The sequence below is a fragment of the Habropoda laboriosa genome, unplaced genomic scaffold, assembly GCF_001263275.1.
Source record: "Habropoda laboriosa isolate 0110345459 unplaced genomic scaffold, ASM126327v1 scaffold131, whole genome shotgun sequence".
NCBI classification, from domain to species: Eukaryota; Metazoa; Arthropoda; class Insecta; order Hymenoptera; family Apidae; genus Habropoda; species Habropoda laboriosa.
In genome coordinates, this window is record NW_017100230.1 from 318,028 (window position 1) to 339,587 (window position 21,560).

Below are 21,560 nucleotides of genomic sequence, written 5' to 3' on the forward strand. Positions count from 1 at the left end.
GCGCGGCGCTGTCGCTATTTTAATTATTCTTCGCCCTGGCGATACGTTTCGCGATCCAATCTAAACGTTCATTAGCCAATTCGAGCGGCCAACATTTCACTGGGTTACCCCTTCCTACTTCTTTTTTTTTCCTCGTTGAACTTGCTCAAATTACTACTTGAGTATGTGAAATCAGTGTTCTGAAAAGTTCTTTAGAAAGTGAGTTGTTGGTACGTGTCTCTATCGTGATATTTCGTACTGAAATTTTCTTATATGCAGAGTGTTTCGTTTATAATGGGCTGACAAGAAAAATGACGAAAGTCCGAATTTCGATAAAAATTGCACAAGTCTTGCGCACCTCTGATGAAAAGAAACTGGTGTCGTTAATACGGCACAATTTCCTTCTACTTAATTTTATCTCCCGATAAATTCATTCCCCACGCTTTAACGAAGCACAACGTGTCCTCGCGTGATATATATCTGAGCACATATTGGAGCGTATCGAATCGTAACGGAGGTAACGACAGGACGTCGTAAGAATTCCTTTATTTCCGTCATTAGGCATCGGGGAACGATCGAGCGGCGCGCGGACACGTTAACGCGGAGCGGCCAGAAATAAAGTCACGCACGAATTTGCCGGGCGTTTCGTAGGCTTAACGATCGCACGCGTCCCATCATTCTTCACCACCCCGTGGCCGTTCCTTACAGGGATGGCACACGGTGTAACGATCTCTCTCTGGCCCTCCCGTCCTCCTTTTCTCATTAAAACGCCAGCGGACGTCTTATTGTACGTCGCATTATTGTCATTATAGTCGCGCGATTCGCTCGACTTCGCGACTCGATGGATCGTGCGAGAGACGCGTCAGACGAGACGAATCTTATATTAGCAATCCGTGGTTCCGCCGTGCGACGTCGATCAACTGGCAACGGAAAAGCTACACGGAGACATTTCGGTCGCGTCGGATGGAGAAAATTGAGAGACGTGTAATTGCAAAATTTGACACTACTTGAAAAATTGATTTGTGGAAACATCGACAAGGAATGTTGCATTAGGAAAATTGAAAAATGATTTACTGCTGATTAAATGTTACTATTTTTTTTTAAACATAGAAAATCATAGGTTAGTTTAATTAATTGGCAATGTGTTAATCGAAAATTCCGTATTAAACTAGTGAAATATTTCATTAAGCAATTCCAATCTAATTGGAGATTTCCCTTTTCTGTTACAGGTGAGCTCGCCAATTTCCACCATTCAACCCCATACAGAACGGAGCCTTAATGCGATCGTCGAAACAGTGAGTCCCACATGCGGCTTATTAAATCTAGTTAGCATCAGTTCCCGGGTTCATTCCGGTCGTTTTTTTCAGCGCATCTCGCGAAATAATACGGAAACTCGATGGGGTCCGCAGACCGGGGATCAAATAAAACGCCGCTTATCGCATTTAGTCGCGGAACAAAGGCTCGGTAATTTCGAAATGAAGCTCGTCTCCTGTTTCTAGCTTCTCTTTCTCTCTCTGTCCGTCTTTCTCCTTTTTTTACATCTCTCTCCGGTCGACGTATACGATTGCGTCCTGTGTTTGATCGCGCGGAGGGTGGAAGGGTGGACGGAGGCAGAAGTTCTAGTAGAAAACTGCTCGAGTCTCGTTGCGTTCTGCCTCTCCCGGGAAGGATCCCTCTTTTCCTACGAAGTAAACTGTTTTCTTAGGCACTCTGGGCTCTTCAAAAATTCCTAAATATTTACTCGAGCGAAGGACCCCCAGACGGACGACACTTAAACGGTATTCCACGGGCACGGTACACGAAGATGGGCTTAAGCTCGCTGAAGGACGGATTAGAGCCACTCATGCGCATCTCCTTTTCTCCCTCTTTTCCATCCGTTTCTCTTTCCTTCCTACTTCCATTTCGTCGGCTAAATCTCTCGTTTTTTCTTAAATTTCCGCCTCTGCGTCTCACGTGCGCCACGTATTTGCACTAAGGGGGAGAGGATCGTTCTTTGAATCGCGGGCCACATCCCGACTTTCCCTCATCCTACGTCAGGAAACGATCGAGCGTGACAAATCGTCCGTAAGAATTCCACGTTTCTCCTCGTACATGTCGAATGGTAGAAATTGAACGGAAGTCGTGAGAAACAATTTTCATTTCTCACACTTTTCACGTCGGTTTATTGTTCGAAGTTCTCAATTAAGCGGAACGGTGACATCGTTCTCCGTTGTTTCTTTACCCGAGCGACATATCGAATTATCAGGCCTTGTCCCCCTTCACGGAACCCGAATCGTCGACCCGGTTTCCGCCGGGTCAAACTAATTATTACACCGCGACGTTCTTACCCCCGATCACGAATGTAAACGCGTGTTCGTGCGCTGCTGTGTTCCTTCTCTGCGGCACGAAATTGCTGTGTAATCGCCGGTTTAATCCTTCCTTTCCAACGATAATCGTTGAACGAGCGAGAGTTGTGGCGATTTTTCGTGACGCGAGGCTTCACGGAACATTCTTATCAATTAGACAGGAAAATCGGAGCACACAGAGTCGCATAAATAATTTCTCAAATTTCTTCTATTATTTATCTCTTTCTCGCATGTAACGTACAGTAACGTCTAAAACTTTCGTATCAGACGCAGTTTGCTAAGAGAAAACGAATACTGCTGTGCTCGATACTCTTCTATTTCATTTCGTACCGATAGAAACAAGATTTAAGATAGTCTATCGATAGTTGAAGAAATAATTTCTCAAAACTTCTTCATTCGCTGCACGCGAAGTACGTGTTTAAAACTCCGCCGTTTCACGGCATCCCTATGGTAAGAAAAGCAAAGGATCTTCCGATAGTTAGAAAACAGGAGGACTGTTCCCGGATACAGGGATCCGACTGCTCGGTTTTAGACTTTTTTCTCCAGCCGGTAACAGGCCTCGTATCGATGCAAAAGCATTCCCTTGTTCAAAGTTCCCGCGCCTCCCATCCACCGCTACCCCTGCGCTTGGATCCGCGATTTCCGTCTGAGAGCTTCGAAAAGTTTCGGCAGTGGTCGGAATACCGGATTGCATTAAACATGAATAAACGATTTATGAGGACGAAATGGCTGCAGGGGGCTCGCCGCGAAACATCCGAATAAAACCAGGTCGACCGGATAGGCGTCGACTTTTTTCCCCATTCTTCGTCTGTAGTACGTGCACGCGATCGCGATCCAGCACCGCGTTGTTCCTTGATAATTAATCGCCGCCAAGGAACACGCGTACAGACGAGTCCGAGGCTATCTTCTTTGTCATCGCGGCGGGTAATAATTCCCGGTCGATCGATAACTGCTCGTCGATCCGCTGTACACTTGTCGGGATAACGCTGACAAGGAATCAGAGTCTTCCAGACGTGGAATTCTTTCAATGGGCTTACTTTGTCTTGAGATAAACGAGGCTCAGTGTAGTATCTGTGGGAAAAGTTTGTCAGATCAGATGTGAAACTTGCTATTCCTTTGCAAAATTAATGTTTTTTTTTTTAAGATGTTAATAATTTTGCAATGACCATTTAAGTTTGCTAAACTTCTTTTCAAAATTTTTCTCATTCTGAAAAGCAAATCTTTATCGTACATCGTCAATATGTTTTATAGCATAAAATTCTTGCTTTCTCAATTAATTTATACAAAGTTACTTCAACGTGTTAATATGCATCAGCAATTTTATTATTATCGCAAGTGTCTACAAGCTTCTTATTTACCTTCCAATAACGGTTACACGAATTTTTTCAAAGAATGCAAATTTCCTTTCCGCCGTAAGAATTCCTTAATTCCCAATTAAAAGTCGCAAAGCAATAGGTATTACCATATCGTGTACGCCTAATCATTAGTAAGCGAGGGGTCAATGGATTTCCGTCGGTAGGATCGTGTCGTTAAGCATCCCCCATAATGCTGTCATTAAAATACGAAAGTTTACAGCATCGTTAGACATTTCTTTAATCACATCGGCCGAGAGAGAAACATCGCCGAGTTCCGCGGAGAGTTGGTGCGGATAATTCCCCGATGCGGTCCCGTCCCATCGAGATAGATAGTCCAAGCGAGAGAGAGCGCCGCGCGTCGCTACGTCTTCCTGGGCGGAACGCGAGTTTTCGAACAGAGATTACCCCCGGAGAGAGGCATTATCGATGAGAAAACAGATAACGAGCGAATAATTCGTTCCCCGCGACGTCTCTATCACGGATCCTAGCTTCTGTGGCATCGTTTTCGCCGGGTCCTGAAAGTTTGCTTTTCTCTCCCTACCGTACGGTTCGCCGCGAGCTAATTTGCGACCGTCAGCTGTGTGTATTTCTGCGACTATTCTGAGTTTCACGCGTGGTGCGTTCACCCACGACAACGACGACGAGTCGCGGTGGAATTGTCGCGGGCGTTTGAAAAAAAAAATGAGCAACGCGAGGACAATATTTCCCTTCTCACCCTCGCGCGGCAATCTCGCGTTTTTTACAGCCTTTGAAGCGGCACCGCGTATTAAAAAGCCGAGGGGATCGCGGGTCGGGCAAAGAAACGACAGACGACGGAGTGTTTATTGCACCAGTGCGAAAGTCTGACGTCGCCTTGGCCGTGTAATCTAATTATCGCGTCCACGAGTGCCGGTAACGACCGCTCGTAAATCCGTTACGCGAACTCGTGAGACGAGGAATCGTCCGCGAGTTGTGTTTCGCGAAACGTAAAAGGAAAACCGCGCGATCAGGAAAGAAACGGACCACGGTCAGTCGTTAATTCCTCTTGGAAGAGATCTTTTATTACGCTGTAACTTCGTCCACCACAGAGATATGTATACGTTGGATTTCTAGTTTTATTCTTTTTTTTTTTTCTGACGTGGAAACACGCACGTTGCAGTCGCGGTCCAAGGAATCGCCGTCAGGCTAACGTTAATTGCTCGGCAGATTTAATTAGCCTGTGAAAGAGCAATCTAGCTTCTACTTGTTCGCTCTCTTTCTCTCTCTCTCTCTCTTGCGCTATCGAGTCGTTGATTAATTGAGCACGGAGGAGCCGGCAAGCTGTTAATCGATAATTAATTTGCGTCAAAAGCTAATGCTCTTCAGCCTCCGTCCCGAGGGCAAGCGGCGAAATAAAACGGAAGATACTTGGCTGGCTTGGTCGAAACGTCACTTGGACGTCGCCTTGTCAGCAATACGCATTGTTCTCGATATCCATTCCCAATGGAGTGTCGAGCTCCATCCAATTGCCTGGTCTCTCCATTTCGTCTGGACCGGTCGATGCTTCGCTGCAGATTCCTCGGCCAATCGAGCTGTCGTTAATGCTACCCGGCCTCTGGACGTCGATGAAATCTGCATGGAAAAGTGGCAAAGGGAGTGTGCTCCTCTCGAGGATGCCCGCTTGCTCATATTTTATGCGCGAGAAGTAATTAGAGAGGAGGAGCTAGAATTGGAGATCGAGAGGTGAATCGAAGAGATTCCAATTTACGCCCATTCGTGGATACAGACGTCTTCTCCTCTTTTAATTCTCTCGTCTCGGAGAGGTCGAGGAGTTCGAACCGAGAGAGTAAACTGCATCGCAATTTACAAAATAGACAGCAACGCAGTGGAAACCGGGGCGCGTCGAATTTCCGGTAAAGCACACATCCTCGTTGACGAGTCACTCGAGCTGGCTCAGCATCAATCACGTCCCTCCATCTCGCATTCGTCGACAAAGGAGAAACGGCACGGGCAATCTGCGTGAAAAGGCAGAAAACCGAAGTGCACTCGAGGAATATCGACACGCATCCACCGGTCCGTTATCGTTCCTCTCCTTGTTACTCGAACAAAGGACGAAACAGAGGAAACCGTGAAAAGCAGAAACGCAAAATCGTCGATCAATCGATGAGAGCAGACGAGACAGACGGGAAACAAAAAGAAGAAATACGTGGAACGAAACTGTAAACCAAGCATCCACTTAAAGCGCAGCTAAGAAAGCACAACCACGACAAAAATAAAAGGAAATAAAACGAAGAAAAGGAATTCTTCTCTAAAGAAGAGAGAGAGAGAGAGTGGGAAAAAAGAAACGAAAGACTAGCAAGGCGTTTCACTCGTTCGGGACATAAACTGGAACGGCAGACGTGTCGGTATGAAAATTTCAATCGGCCTCTGCTAAAGTGTCGGCGTAGCGACTGTCGAGGAGGCGGCGTCGCTGAAGGTGGAGAAGGGTGGTGACGTAGAAATTCAGGTAGAGGTGGTAGAGACTGTGGAGCAGAGGGGAACGGGGTACGGATGGAAGGTACAGAGAAGGGTAAAGTGGCTGTGGACCACGTATAGGTGTGCAACCCACCTTTCTCTCTCCCTCTCGTTACCACCTCGAATAACGCGAACGTTCCAACGTCTCCCCTCGTGGCATTCTCCTCTTCTATCGTACGAGGCCCTAGCCCCCGGCGAACTGCATAATTCATGGCCCTGCTACACCGACCGCCTCCCCAACGGACCCTCTTCTAGAGGGCCGACGCCAACCAACCCTTCCTCCCCAGCCTTCTCTCTGCCTCGCGACCTCCTGCGCTACCTCCACCTGGCTTTCCAGGGTCAACCTTGGTCGGCCACGTTTATTGTACGTCACACCGCGTGCGTGTCGACTCGGGCAGGAGTGTGCAGACCCCAGGCACAGGGTATATACACCTCGAAGCAAAGGGTACACGCTTGCTAGTTAGCGGGAAGAAGGAGGAGAGAAGCCGTTGGAGCCGAGGCGGCTCGGTATGCCCGGGATAAAGTTGGCCTAAAGCGTTCTACGTGCATCGTAAGCATGGGACGCGCAGAATGTAGGCGAATATTTCGGCTGAGTTATGGAACGGTACCCCCCGTCGAGGTAGCGGCAACCTAACGAGAGGAACGCCACGGGCGCTTCGACCGCTCTCGATCCTCCTGGAATACCTTCCCTGACAGCGAACAAGATTCGAACGGCGGAGTAATGGATTTTTACGAGTCCAGACCTTGTGGAACGGTTCTACAAGAGACGCGTGGTAGAGGAGGTGGAGGGAAGAGGAGAACGCCTATGCGTGAGCCATTGTAACGCGATCGTGTCACTTTTTATTTGGCATTGTGCTCCCCCGGATTGTATTTTAGCCTGTCGGTCGACGGAGCACGGGCCGGTTGTTTGGAGGGCCTTCAGATGGATGTAGAAGCGAGTCGAACATGGTGATTTGCATTCGAAGGGTTCGATATTTCTCGATGCGCATACCGGGGGCAAAGGTGTACCAACCAGTCGTCCTTTTTTTTTCTGATAAACGGTTGAAATATGGCGACTTTCTACAGAATCTTAAGATTCTTAAGCTCAGAAAGAAAAAAGAAAGAAAAACAGTGGATTACCTATTGGTACACTTAACACTGTAACAAGATAGACGTGATAAACCGATGATAGACAAGACTAGTTACACTTTTCTGAAATCATCTCACTTATCGTATATACCTGCCACTCATCGTACATTCTCTCTCGCTCGCAACATTTCGAGCAGACGAGCTCGGCGAGTGCCAAGGGGGATGAAAAACGTAAAAACACGATGTTAAACGAGCCGGGTACCTACAGTTACGGTGGCCACCTTGAATCTGATTTAGATACATGCAGGATGTCGTTGTTAAATCCGCACACGGTCGACTCATCGTCGCCGTGGGCTATGTCGCGCTCAGGGTGCGAGGCTGGTTCAGCCTCCACGAGAGACCATGTACGCGCCGATGGAAGACAAAGTGTTCACCTGAAGCTACGAAACCGTTCGAAATTAATACGGAACCGGCTTTAAAGCGTTGAACGCGGTGCGTATATGCACGTAGCCCCGGTGACGACGAACTGGAACGGGATGCAGATATCCTCGAGGCTCCTCCAGCCGCTTTTCTCTCGTCCTACCGGCAGGAGCGTACCGGTTCTTTGCGTTGAATAAATGGGAGAGATGCTCTGCCATCTTGGGCTCCCATCGCTCGCGTTCGAAGATAAACATCAGCGCCAGAAGCAGCAGCAGCAACAACGTCCGCCGCGCCAACAGCACACGGTAGTCGAACCGAGCCCTCGTAATTAGCCATGCTCCAAGCGCTTCTCTCTTTTTCGCGCGCTCAAACCAACGCCGATCCGCACGAGAATGCTCGATCGCGGCCATTTGTGAACTGTCCGACGACCGATCAAAGCGATCCGCCGCGTGCTCGCGGAAGAGCTATTCTCATGATCGATGCTCGAACGGTGAATTGTTTCTTTGGAATCGCTGCTGATAAGGATTTTCATCGATAGAGCTGACTGGTAGGTGGTATTACAGCGATAGCGAGATTTATCTTGATAACAATCTTTTATAACGTAAGGGCGAAATATAGTTAGCCCTTTCGTTAGAAATATTGACTTTAGCGATTATCTGCTAAATGATTCGACGTGGAAATAATTAGTCCCTCGATTAACTCGTTTCTTGTATGAATAAATTAGCGGTCTAGATGTCCTGTTTGAAGGAGTTCAATTTATAGCTCCTCTTCCCTTTGAATCGATCCACCTTGTTAGACGGCTATTAACTTGTTAACCGTTTCTCAGAGGAAGTTCCAAGAATAAGAAAGCTCTGAATCACTGTGACGCTGTCGAGTTTTACAATATCGATGATTCGAACGAACTGGTCGTCCAACACTTAACAGGTTAAAGGCAAGTTGTTCGTCGATTTCTTTTCGCAACAACAATGTTGACAATGGACGGTCCTTAAGTACGCCTGTGGATCAGTTTGACAACGGTTTTAGCTGTTATCTCAGCGACGAAAATCGCCGGATGCCCTACGGCCGAACGAAGACAGGGGACCTGTGCAAATTTTATAGATCCTGTTCGAAGCAAACGGCATACGTCCGGGACACACGATGTTGCTTCTGATTTCGCGGAAAGGCAGGCCGTAAAACCTGTTTGTACGTCTCTCCGAGGCGACATCCTCCGACGTAGGTACAACCAGGGAGAGCTCGTTGCATTTCCGGCAAGATACTGTAAAGCGTAAGTGACTCGGTTGACCGCCACCACGGTACTCCGTGGAAATGCTATTTGCGTCCTAGGGAAATCCAGCCAACGCGTCCATCTCTCTTACCCCGTTCCCTCGCTCTCTGTCGCTCTCTCTCTCTGCCTTTCTGTATGCTGGTCCAATCTGAATTTTGACGACGTCGTCAAAGTGGCTCTCCCCTGAAGAGGAGTACATTTGAAACTACGCGATACAGTACAAATGGAATTAGCAGATTGAATTCTTGGTCTGATTGCAGGGTTTGATGAGTACATATAAACTTCAGTACTTTAGGGGTGCATTTCGGGCTTTGAAACTGGAAAATTTCACGGTACAATTGTGATACCCTTCAACTCGAATTCTTTTCGTTCCTTCGCTCGTTCTTTTTTCATAGACAGATGGAATATAAAAATTTTGAATTAGGAGATTTTCGTCGAGATGTTAAGTCAAGGAGTTAGCTTGTATTTTAATTCTTCTGAATAGTTGATCAGATCTGTGAATAATGAGAGAGCAGTAAATGTGCAAATACTTATGAGCGGTGGCGTAAGTGAAATTAGCATAAACCAGTGCATAAAACTAGAAGAAAATCAAGTGATCCATACATAATGTAAACCTCTGACGATCGATGAGCGTGAAGTACATAAATTTCACCGGCAACCTGCTTCAAATCCCAAATACCACCTCACACACTCTAAATTCACCCTTTTCCAATACACCACTCGTTCAAATCACCCCTTCCTCCGTCCGTACTCCCTCGTACGATCAACTTTCGCGTCAGAAGGGTATAACAGAGCTTCCAGAAAGGCTGGCATCGAGAAGCCTCGAATTAGTCGCAGGGGTTCGTCGTAGGAGTCGCGCGAGAAGGGAAAAAGAAAAGAGGACTAGCGGCGCATGCACACGTGTTTCCACCTTCCGCTGCGTTCCACTATTAAAGCGGTGTCGCGCGGACCCACCCGCGTTGCGATTTCTCTCTCTCTTTCTCTCTCTTTCTTTCTCTGTATTCGTCGGCGTCGACGTCGTCACGAGAGGGTCTACGAAAATAAGTCGCGACGCGCCCCGGCAATTACGCGAGGACGACTTCGTCGACTTTTAATTTGCCCGGGCACTCACTTTCCCTCTCAAACACTCTCTTTTCGTGTGTTACGGGGGAGAAGGAGGACGAAATGTGCGCAAACTCACGCACGAATCTCGCCTTTCCACGAATTCGCGCGCAAATTTACGCGAGATGGAAATGACGGCTCTTTGAGCGGCACACACGCGACCACTTCCTTCCAGCGAGCCTCGTAAATCCCCTCCCCCGGGGCTGGAAAACGCTGCTCAGACCGGAAAACGCGAGTTTTCTCGAGCGAACTCGAGGATCTCGGTTTTGCCAGCCGCCACTTAACGACCCGGCAGCCATTAGTCGCGCGAGAACCCCGGGCGGGAATAATACGCTAATTCTAGCGTGCTTCTTCGAACGCGACTCGTTTATTTGCCTCGGTAGATGAATAGGTTTCAATCGGGGGATATTTTCGTGTTTATGAAAGTCTGGTATTCTCGCGGTGTTAAGATTTAACCTGAGGAGATCGGTTAATTCTATCTTTGATAAGAAGAGAAAGTAGCTGTCTCCCATAGATAAATTTTTTATTTTATCACAGATTTACGTGTACTTTTCTAAAATTATCTTACATATTCAATAATAAAATTCTAAGTCTGGGGATCAATGAGAATAACGATCGATAAATTCATCGACCTACATAACATATATAACACTGTTTACGTTAACACCGTCGGTATTCTATTAAAAAAGAAGCCTGTTTAGTCACAGTTCAACGGTAGACTGAAAGTAGAATTCCTGGTAAAGCTCTGGATAAAAACTGCACAGGTTATTTTAACCCTGCGTCACCCATCGCAGGTTAAATTTACCTGGTCGCATTCCGAAGAGCTTCCTCTATCCGTTGCAGTTAATGAGACATATCCGAGGGAAATAAAAGTTTCACAAAGTTCGTAGGGGCAGTTTCACTTCGCCACAACGAACGTGCACGGTCCACGTTTACTCTGCGGAAGTTTCAACGAAATCGGAATTATTGAATCGGAAAACGTCCCTAGTCCTTCTTCCTCTCTCTCTTTCTCTTACTCTATTCAGCACGATTCCGAGTGGAACCACTGAACGCAATTGCTTAACGATTTTAGTACCGAACTGGAAATGATGAAAAAACTTGCGGCTTCTAATGGGATGCTGGACGCCTCGGGATTTATCGATGGTAGCACGTTCGCGTCACATTTTTCACCGGGCGAAACTACTCCTCCTCGCCGTAGGATGGAGGGAAACTAGTTTGGATACAAATTTTTTAGCAACGCGCTCGAGAGTTTCTCGACGAGCCCCGGTTAACGATCCAGAAACGTCGGTCGGTGCAAGGGAGCGAACCACCATCGCCACGCTCGTTTATATGCCTGTGTACGCCAGTTCTGGTACTTTTTTCTCCCCAAGCTACCCTTCTTCTCCCCTCAGCCATCTCCATTACGCGAGCGTGTCTTTTCAAGAAAATCGCGGCTGTTCTGCAATACGACCGTGCAAACGTAGCGAAGGAACTCCGCGTTTCGTTTTAATTGCGTTCAAATTACTGGAACACCAGAAGCTCTCTCGTCTATGGCGGAATCTTACACGTACAACGCCTTGGTTAATAGATTATTCCCCGTTAGTTTCCGTGGAAAAACCAGCTCTTCTGTTCGGTGCCGTTGTAAATCATGACCGAGCGCTCGCGAGGCCAGCAGAAGAACGTCGAACACGTTAAAAGGAAGAGGCGGACGTATGAACGATGGAGTTATTTAAGGGGAAGGAAAAGAGCGAATACCGTGGAAATCGAGCGTCCAGAGTACGTACAAGGGCAGCCTATGTAGCGACTCGCGGTTAAAAGTTGCCGACTTACGAGAACGTACAGTTTGCAGCGGATGAAAGATAGCTGTGTGCGTGCCTGTACGAGAGGCTAGAGCACAAACGGGCCACTAAATCTGCTCTGAATTCTGTTCGTATCACGACGAGATTTACGTCGGCGCCAATCCTCAGAAATAGCGCGAGCAAACCATAGATACCCACCCTTCTAGTGACCTCGATCGGTCTGTAATCTACGATCGAAATTTACGTAGAGCAGAAAGAAATCTGTGGAAATTCCTAGATTCGCGATATTTTCACTGGAATTTACCGGAGTCGAAAAATTCGAAATTGAAGAATTTCTCTGTAACGACCATGGCGCTAACTGGTTTAGTCGCCCAGCGCGTTCAACTCGTGAAAATCAGAGTAGAGTTCGGCAAGATCGATATTACGCGAGCAGAGAGAGAGAGAGAGATTGAAACGGTACGTTAGGCACGAAGCGTTCTAATAGATCCCGCGGCCGTGACCAATGATTAATCGCGCGTCACGGTGAATTCAAACAGTCGACGGAACGAGTGCGCGCGAGTCGGGTCCCTAGACACGGTCTGTTGCACCGACTCGAAGTAACTTGAGCCTGGATGCACCCTGTGACCTTAATTACTGTGTCGACTAATCGATCCTCCGCATTGTGATCGTGCTATCCCCGACACCGGGCACCGACGTAACCGCTTCATACTGAATGGTATCTTAATTGCCGGTCGGATAATCCGATTCAGCCACTTAATCGATTATGCGGCTCTATGGAGCTGTCGCAGTCGCATTCACCGAATCTTGATGGAATTTCCCCATTTACCGTTTAAGGAGAATGCCGTAGCCGATACAACAAGGGGCTCCAGACGATCTCCCCTTGGTCGATCAGTTCCTCTCGATCTCTACCGTTGGACAGCTTCATTAAAATCTCTCAGGTCCACCCTTTTCCAACGGCGCTGGCAACGATATTCGAAGAATCACCGTGGAATTCGTGTCGTCTGGAACGTTCACCGAGAGAAAGAGAGAGAGACTGGTCCACGATTATTCGCGATGGAAGCCCGATATAGTCTGAGGAAAGAGAGAGAATGGGAGAGAAAGAAGGGAAGAGGCAAGAAACGCGTCATCGAGCAAGGATTTTTTCATGGGTAGTTGAATAACGAGCTACGCACGAAAGGGGGTCCCTAAACTTGCGAGATAAGCATCGCAAAGTAGTCGGTAGTCGAAGAAACTGCCGTTAATTAGCCAAAAAGTGAAGGCTCGCCTCCTATCCTCTCTCTCTCCATCCAGGATCCCTCCTTGCTTTTTTCTCCGGTACGCGCCACGACGGCACCACCACGGTGAATAAAGTACAGTCCTCCTCTCCGTTCTCCGCTTCTCCCTGTAGCTCCCAAAGCGTGTGGCTCACCCTACTCCAGCCCCATCACCATCCGGTACATACGAGTTCGCCCCCTCGTTGAAGAGAAGAACCAGCCAAAGGGCCCCAACGGCGTTCTCCGTACGTTCCTTCTCGCTCCTGTTATCTTTCTCTCTCTCTCCTTCTCCCTTCTCTCTTTCTACCGTCCGAACTCCCGATCCTAATCTCGATAATGACGCGTAATGGCTGCTGGCGTGAATGTAGCTCTTTGTCCGTGGCTGCTGTACCGGTCGTATATCTGTCCGGTAGGAGAACCGCGCCATTTCACCCCGGCGAAAAGTACGGGGAGGCCGAAACGGCCGTTTCCAGCCTGTTTTTCTACGTTCACCCTGTGTAACCCTCGTTTCTCGTTCCCCGAGAGTTGATAGTCTTCGTCGTAGTCGTTGTCGTACTCGTTCGTTTGTTCGTTCATTCCTGAGAACTTACGTTTAATTGCTTTCTTCCAGCTGCACCGAATTGCCGCTACCGTACGCGCGATTTCGTAACGATTCCGTCTACTTGCTTGCTGTTTTGTAGTTTCGCCTTCCTTTTTCTTCGTTCTCGGTAACTGCACAGTGCGCTAGGTATCTACCAGTTTCTCATTTGCTCCTGTTTTGCTGTTCTTGCAGATACGGTTATGAGAGTTCGATGACCAGTGGATAGCGGACCATCCATCGACGCCACCATGGACTACCTACAGACGTGCCTCATCTTCTACCTATTGATCCTCTGTTTCTGCGGAGGACGAACTATAGACATATGTGAGTATATGTATAGTATGTTGGAAGGAATCTTGGGATATAGTATCGACACTCTCGAAGTCGTTTAAAGATTCAGGCGTCGCGCAATTCGCGTCTTGCTATCGACGGTCCTCAATTAAACGTAATTGACGACGAGACGGTGGTTCGGTAAAAAATGAACGGAGCGCCGCGCCGGGGCTGTCGATCACGATACCAGGAACCTTTCTGCGCTTCGCTTGAAATCAATTAACCGTAGAAGGTCACTTCCTGTAGTATAAATGTCGATTATCAATTGCCAATTAACACATTGTTATTGGATCAACAGATATCATCTCGCGTTTTTGTTACTCGTCGCTTAAAATAGTTGAAGTGGCAAGTGGTGAGATGCGAAGCTGGTTATTTTTAGAAATGATCACTTCTACTTTTTGTAACCAATTCGCTTGCAATATACTGTTACATTTTTCTTTAACTGTGCTAATGAAATCTTCTTTCTCAACCGTTCTGTGTATTCAATAATTCACAATTTTCTTCATTCATACATTTTTGTATTATTAGTTATCTCAGGTGTGTACTCTTTCTGTGTTCGAAAACTGCAAATTTGCATCTCGCTAAGAGTCCTCTTTACATTTAAAATACAAGTGTCGTGTCCTCAACACGAACCACGCGACCGATCACCCCCACCGTTGACTTGCATCGCTTCTCTCTACCTGCCAATAAGGGTTCGCGAAAGAGGCGAATTGATTGGCCCTTCTTCCGCATTAGCAGCTACAAAAAGATGTATAAAGGTAGCTTTCGCAAGCCCGAAAGCAGAATATGTACGGAGAGAATCAGAGCGTGTATGGAGTGTACATATTAAGAAAAACCGGACAACGTAGTTTAACCTAAAACTAAACAACCAATAGGGAAACATCCATCGTGATATCTTCCAACTGAGAAATAAGATCACGGTAACAAACAACAAGTTTTCCGTGAAAATATGTGGATGAAAATTGATTTGACGGTAACATAATCCTCGAATAAATCTCGCGATAAAATGACACGCCGTGAAAGAAAAAGGCCTATCCTCAAGCATCATTGCTCTAAGAGGAACGACAACCACGGGGCAACCTTCCGGAAAAATAACAAGAGTCAAGTGACGAAGTACCTAACTATCACCGAGGGGAGAGACACCTCGACGCCTTTGAGCGGCCAATTGATTCCGAACGAGCTTCCAGCAACCGGCAAAGAGCTGGGTTGTACGGTACCGTGGCAGATCGAGCGGTTGTCTTCGACGGCGTATGTTACTCGTCCCGGTGGCAGAAAATCGATGCTTCCTTCCTACTTCTCGTCTCGTGCAACCTGGAAATACGTGTTTACATCCGAGACCATAATTCTCGCGGGCGGTAACAGCCTCTGCCTGTTCGGGACGTCCGATAAAAACAGCGGATCCCTCGCGGTGCCCCCTTTTACCCGCCTTCTCTTCCTGCTTACCAACTACCGCGCGCATTTAAACCACGGCCGATCGTTTTCTCCTCTACCCGGCCTTTTCTTTCCATCCCATTGACTTCGGATACGGAGAGTCACCCTCTTGCCACGCAGGTAAACAGGCCGAGAAACTTGCAAAGTATCCAAGGGGCCGTGAGCGTAGAAGAGAGGCTTTTAGGTACTCGTTCGTGAAATCGAGCCGCGTCTGCGAAACGTATTTCGCACCCCGTACTCGAGAACTACGCAGCGGTGAGCAAAGATGGATGGGGTCGGCGTTTCGGTCTGGTTACGCGTTTCGGCCGGCGAGCCGCGCGATACACATAACAATTTTAGAAAGAAATAAATCCACGCCAAGACCGGCGGAATGTTTAATGGAGTGGGCGGACGCCGGCGTTTTTGTCGAACCCGGGCGGGAAAGGGAAGGTGCGAGGCGTTCTTGCGAGCCTCCACGACGGAGATTGAAATTTATCGTAACGCTCCGGGTTCTCTAATGATGGGAATCGCCGTCGAGCGAACTCGTCTCGGGCTAGTGAACGATGTGTTGGTTAAGTAGCGTAAAAACGTGATAGCGATTTTTTTCGAGGTTTTTGCTTTCCGCGGAGATTTCGAGTCTGAGAAACGGGCCGCGCTTCTACGGAGATAGCGTTGCGTAATCGACAAGTTTTTACAGTTGTCGCCACCAACGTTTAACCCTTTCGTTACCATGGGCTGATTTGAGAAGATTCGATTCACTCTCCAGGAATCTTTACGTCGGAAAATTTCATTTAAATATCTCAAAAAATGTAGCCAAATCCACTCTTTGTCGACCCTACTTCTGACTACGAACAGATTTCAAAGTTTTTTTAAAAATCATTCGTGACCACAACTATTTCAATCCTGGAAAACAGACGAGACTGACAGTGCACCCCTAATTTGACGTTCCATTTCAAAGACAAGCTATCCCAATCACTTCTCCAAATTTAAGAAACGATCCTAAGTCGAAGCACAGCAGACAATCTCTGCAGCCTGAACCGGAAACGATAAGTAACGCTCGACAAAAACACAGTATCGCCAAAAACGAGCTAGGAGAGTGGATCGAGGGCAGGAGAGACCGTGGCGACGAGGGACCGGAGATATCGGCCCTCCTGCGGTGAGTGAACTTGTACGTCGAACCGCGTTGGTAAATTCGCGGTCGTGTTAAGCGGGCCAGCCGGCGGCGGAGGGGACAGGGGCAGGTTGGAAGGGCTGCGGGCCAGTTAAAGCGCGCATAAATTGCAATGTTAATGTTGCCTGCGATACATAAACATGTTGTACGTCGGTTGGATTGCGGTCTCTGCGCCGGTGCACGCGTATCGCAGTCCAGGCCTGCACACACAGGCGCGTGCACGCGCTCACTCTCTCTCTCTCTCTCTCTCTCTGTCTCTCTGCGTTCAAGAGCTTGGTCGGCGAGGGAAAGGGTGGGCATGACACGATGGGGGGAGACAGAGAGTCGCGCGCGTTCGGTTTCGCGTATTCGATTCAACTCTCGGCTACCGCGTGTGCAAGCCACCGCGAAGCTGCACGACTCGCCACGCGACGCGACACGCCTGTGTCCGCCTCGCGTGCGCCGCTGGACATGATTCGTGAACGCCGCCGCGAGAAAAGGAGCAAACCGCGTTACGCTCGGTGCTCGCCTGATCGTGATTGGTGGCTACCGCTCCTCTTACCCGGCGAAGATGGAAATGTTTCACGACCTTTCTCCTCGTTTTTCCCCATGTATACGAATTTCTTTTTAATTCTTCTCTCGATACGAATTAATTTCGAACGTACACGCGAGGAAGGTGTTACGAAATCTGTTGGGAAAGAGCGCCAACTTCTTCCCTATCGCGTTTTTTTCTCCAGCATCCAGAGGGAAGAGGTTGCAGGCTGTTACATGAATCACGCGGTTCATTCGTGGGAACGAGTCGAGATGAAAGCGGCTTATTTTAAAAACGAACCCTCTTTTTCGTGAAAAATTCATTATTTTCCGCGGCGTGTAATTCTTTATTCCACGGTGGGGCGGAGATCGAATTGATTCGTCAAACGGATAACAATAACATCCAGTCGGACGTATGTGCATACGTTCTCTGTGCACGTACGGCGATAAAACGGACGTGCGTGTATGTACGCGTGCGCGCGCTCTCACGCATATTGTCGACGACAGTAGGAGCAGAGCACACGGGAGCGTGTCCAGGGTGGGAGAATCGTTACGCGAAAGCCCTCTTGCGTTATGGCATTGTCATCGGTCCGTTGCCTCCCTTGAATCTCCATGACCCCTCCTCCCTTCCAATTATCCGCAGATCCATTAGGTACGCGCGCGTCGCTGATGAAATTGTCGACGTATTAACATAACCGAGCGACAATTAAAGCGTTATAGCGCGGCCGGCATACCTAGCCGATTTCGGGGGCCCTGGCCGCGGGGAATTTCACGGGGGACAGCGCCTTAAGAATCCACGGAATCCGGAGTAATTTTTTAATTGAAGTGAGTCAGTGGTGTTGAACGCGAGACAGGCCCCTCCGCGACACGCGTGATCCTCCATCAACGTAGAGAATTTCGGGCGAATTCGAGGCATTCCACGACAAAAGGGTTCTCTCGAGCTTGGAACGTCTCCGGTAGCCTTTTCGTTCTCTTTGACCAATGTCAAGGAATTGTGCAACAAACTTTGTACGCTGTGCGGAGTGTCACGCGTGTTTCTCTACGGGCTTTGTTAGTGTATTCTATGAACACGGAGACGAGAATTTCGTGGAAGTGGAAGTGTTTAAATACTTCGGTAATAAGTTGCAATTTGAAATATAGAGCGGAGATTGTGATAGTGAATTTGCTGTGGAGTGGAACGTAAATATGTAGAAGGTGTTTCAACTTTTCCGTCCAAAATTTGTCAGTGAAATTAAAAAAGAGTTTTGTATAAAAATATTATTTGTACTCATAGAACACCCACTATATACGTATTTCTAGTAAAAACGTCTCGTTAAAAGGGAAATTACGATTATTTCATTCTCCTTTCGTATCACAACTTTTGCACAAAACACGCAAAAACTCGTGTTTACACGGTATATTTTCGTCCCATTCTTAGTCACACGCTACGCAGACAAAGTGCGAACGGGAACCCTTTGGACACCCTGTATGCATCACCTTTGATCCCGAATAGAACATCTCGTACTGCCATGTATCTCTTCAGACGTACAATGTATATTTTCATTCTACAATAGGATAATAAAGAGCCGACGACTATAGAACTTCCCCCGAGCTTAATCACACCAGCGTGATTCTACATCAGAGCGTTTTTACGGGGTCGCTGATTTCGAAACTCCCCGTTAGAATACGGCGGAGACAGGCCGACACGTCCATCACAACACGCCGCTGCGGTGATCGTCGCAATTTGTCACGGCTTTGTACGGTTCGCGGCGTCATTAACACGGGGTACGTCTCTACTTTCGCGGAGTTTGTTTAAACGTCGAATTGCTGGCACGACAAAGGGGCCGTCGGTTGCACGTGTGCGTCGTATGTCTCTTGGATATAAAATCCTGAACGCGTAAACATTCCCAAGCGAAGAACGGTTCCACGGCACATCTGTTCCTTAACCCGTTCGCGCTCGCTCCGACGGGTTTGATCACGTGCCAGAAGCTACCGCGACTCGTTCACATGTCCCTTCGTCTTTAGTGATTCGAGTTAAATCGCGCGGGAGAGTGGCGGGCAATCGACTTAACCGACGCCTCGTTGCAGCGGAGAAGCAGCCAGCAACGGCGGAAGCTGGAACCCAGGGTGGATGAATCGGAGAGATTCCGGGAGAGACGGGCTGAAAGGACGTCAACTGTCAGACGTCGACGTCGACGTCGGGTGTAATAATCCTCGACTTTCGGCCTCGAAGGGCGGCCGTCAATCCCGCGTGGATCTGTATTTTCATAAGTCTAGGCCGCGAGAGCAAACACCATATCCCGGAGTCGAGTGCCGTCTCCACAGGGTTCGAACCCTTTCCTTCCATAGTTCTGCCTCTCGATTGTCGAGGGATCGACGAAATCCTTTCTTAAAGGGCGACGCGTGGTTCCTCGATTCAAGCTGAAGACTTGTTCGCGATTTAAACGGGAGAGTGTTTTAAAGAGGGTCGCCAGTGAATGAGAAATTACACCGTTGTCGCACTCTGAAACGATGAAAATTTCTCGTATCAACAGACAAACTATTTGACTCCACGTGAAAACAGAAAGTGAAGACGTCCGTAGAATTCGTGGAAATTAAAGTTCCACGGAGACACGAGTAACGAGTCTCGGCCGGCGGCGACGCAGGCTTTTGGCTTTTGATAAATCCAGGCCACGAAGGCGAACGTAACACATGCCCGCCACGAGGCACGTACATACAAAAGGGGTTGCAGCTTCGACCCCTGGAGAAGTAAGCGCTGCACGCAACTCGAGACGGTGATTTCAAGACCGTGGGGATGGGTCACGCCTAAGGGGTGGTTATAGCGAAGGGTCGGCCGTGTACGACTTGCGAAGAAGGGTGCAAAAAGACCACAGGACCGAGAGAGAGAGAGAGAGGCTTGGTCGAGGAGGACGAAAGGGCCGCGTAAAAGTAGTACTTCCGATTCTCCAGTCGTCCCGGCGCCAGAACGACGACGGTCATGCGCCCTCGCGTACGAGCTGCGTTATCTTCCGGCTGCGATGTATGTTTGTTTTCTGTGGAAGAGAGGAAAATGGTTCAGTGGCCGGTGACAATACCGTGGAAAATTGTGTTTCGCGGCGTTCACGAAAAAGGGTGCACCCGATCGCCCGAGGGTGGAAACGCGGGTCACCTTATTCCTCGGGGTCGTCGCTCTTTCAAACATTCATTCTAATTCCGCCTGGCCTGAATGAGGGAGGACGGGTTTCGGTGTTACGCGACACCGTAGGTGTCCACCTGCTAATTCTGTTAAGTAAATAAAACGCGGCCGGCGGTTCTCGTAATAAGGCAATTAAGGAGGGACGTATTGTTCCATTCTCGACCTCTTTTTCATCGTTTGTCGCGCCCGGCTTACACACCGACGTTCGAAACTTTCGGCTCGTTGCTTTAATTTCTGCTTTATTAAGAATTCATAGGCTCTTCTTCGGGGTAGTTTGTAATCTGAGGATCGTAGCGCGATTAGACTTTGGTGCAAAAACAGGTCATCTCTGTATGAAGAAATTAGACGACTGTGCTTTATTTTGGAGCGAAGAAATACCGAATTTGTGATTTTCCGGGAATTTTCTTTATTTCCTGGAAAATCTTCATTTTTGGAAATGACCGATTCTCAGATTTACAATTCACACTATTCTAAACCTTCGTTTTCACTGTGATCTTCTCATTCCTTCGCGGAGACTTTGGAAAGTGAAAGAACAGTGGGTATATTTTGAATTACTATATTGCACACCGAGCGTGCGGTAATGCTTAGATAAGCAATTCCACGAGTAATACGCGGGCGTGGGATAAGGCGAAGGCTTCTTCATCCCTAGATCCATTAACGGTTATTTGATGGCGGATTTGGTTCGGCGCGAGGAGATTTTCGGGATTTCGATTAGCCGAGGGGTCGTGCTCCCGGTGTGAAAAATAGTAATCCGTAAGTGAGTCATGATTTATGCCGTAATATCGTGCCGTAATAAGGTGGGGCGCTTAATATGTTTTTCGCGAAAGACCCGGCGAGTAATTAATTTACATTCACGCTTGCGGAGGAGGGAAACAGGGAAAAAGGGATGGACAGAGAGAAACAGAAACGCCTGAAGAGGCGAAAGAGGGAGAGAGAGTAAAAGGATCAACAGCGGCGTGGCCAGACCACGACCCTCGTACATCGTCATTAATAATAATTGTAGAGTTAACAAAGGCGGGCCGAGGTGGAATTATTAAATCCGTCAAGAAAGAAAATCTCGTTGTTGGCCCGGCTTTCAGCCGATTTCAGTCCTTTCTTTTCTTCCTTACGCGCCGACTAAACGAAAAGCTACTACCCGCCTTCGTTCGCCTAATTCGCTTAATATCCTCTTCTCGTGGCCAAAGTGTCGGAACAACAAATCACCCCCTTGGTGGTGTTCGCGAAGGATTCCGAAACGATTCGCCGTGTAACTCTTGTTTTCGTTCCTCCCCCACGGTTCGAAATGTCGTATAAATTATTTAAATCGTCGAGAATCAAGTTGTTCCGTGACGATAATACCTCGTAGACAGAGAAAAAGGAGGAAAAGAGTG

The 21,560-nt window shown here is 48.0% G+C and overlaps 1 protein-coding gene across 1 annotated transcript in view; it reads left to right on the top strand.

Moving 5' to 3' along the window:
• The first annotated feature begins 13,854 nt into the window (after positions 1–13,854).
• The window catches only part of LOC108571458 (discoidin domain-containing receptor 2-like), a 32,653-nt gene continuing 24,947 nt past the window's right edge, over positions 13,855–21,560 (top strand). Inside the window, exon 1 of the mRNA XM_017933513.1 lies at positions 13,855–13,939. Within this exon, the coding sequence (XP_017789002.1) occupies positions 13,864–13,939 (76 nt within the window). The 5' untranslated portion in view covers positions 13,855–13,863. The remainder of the gene's footprint in view (positions 13,940–21,560) is intronic.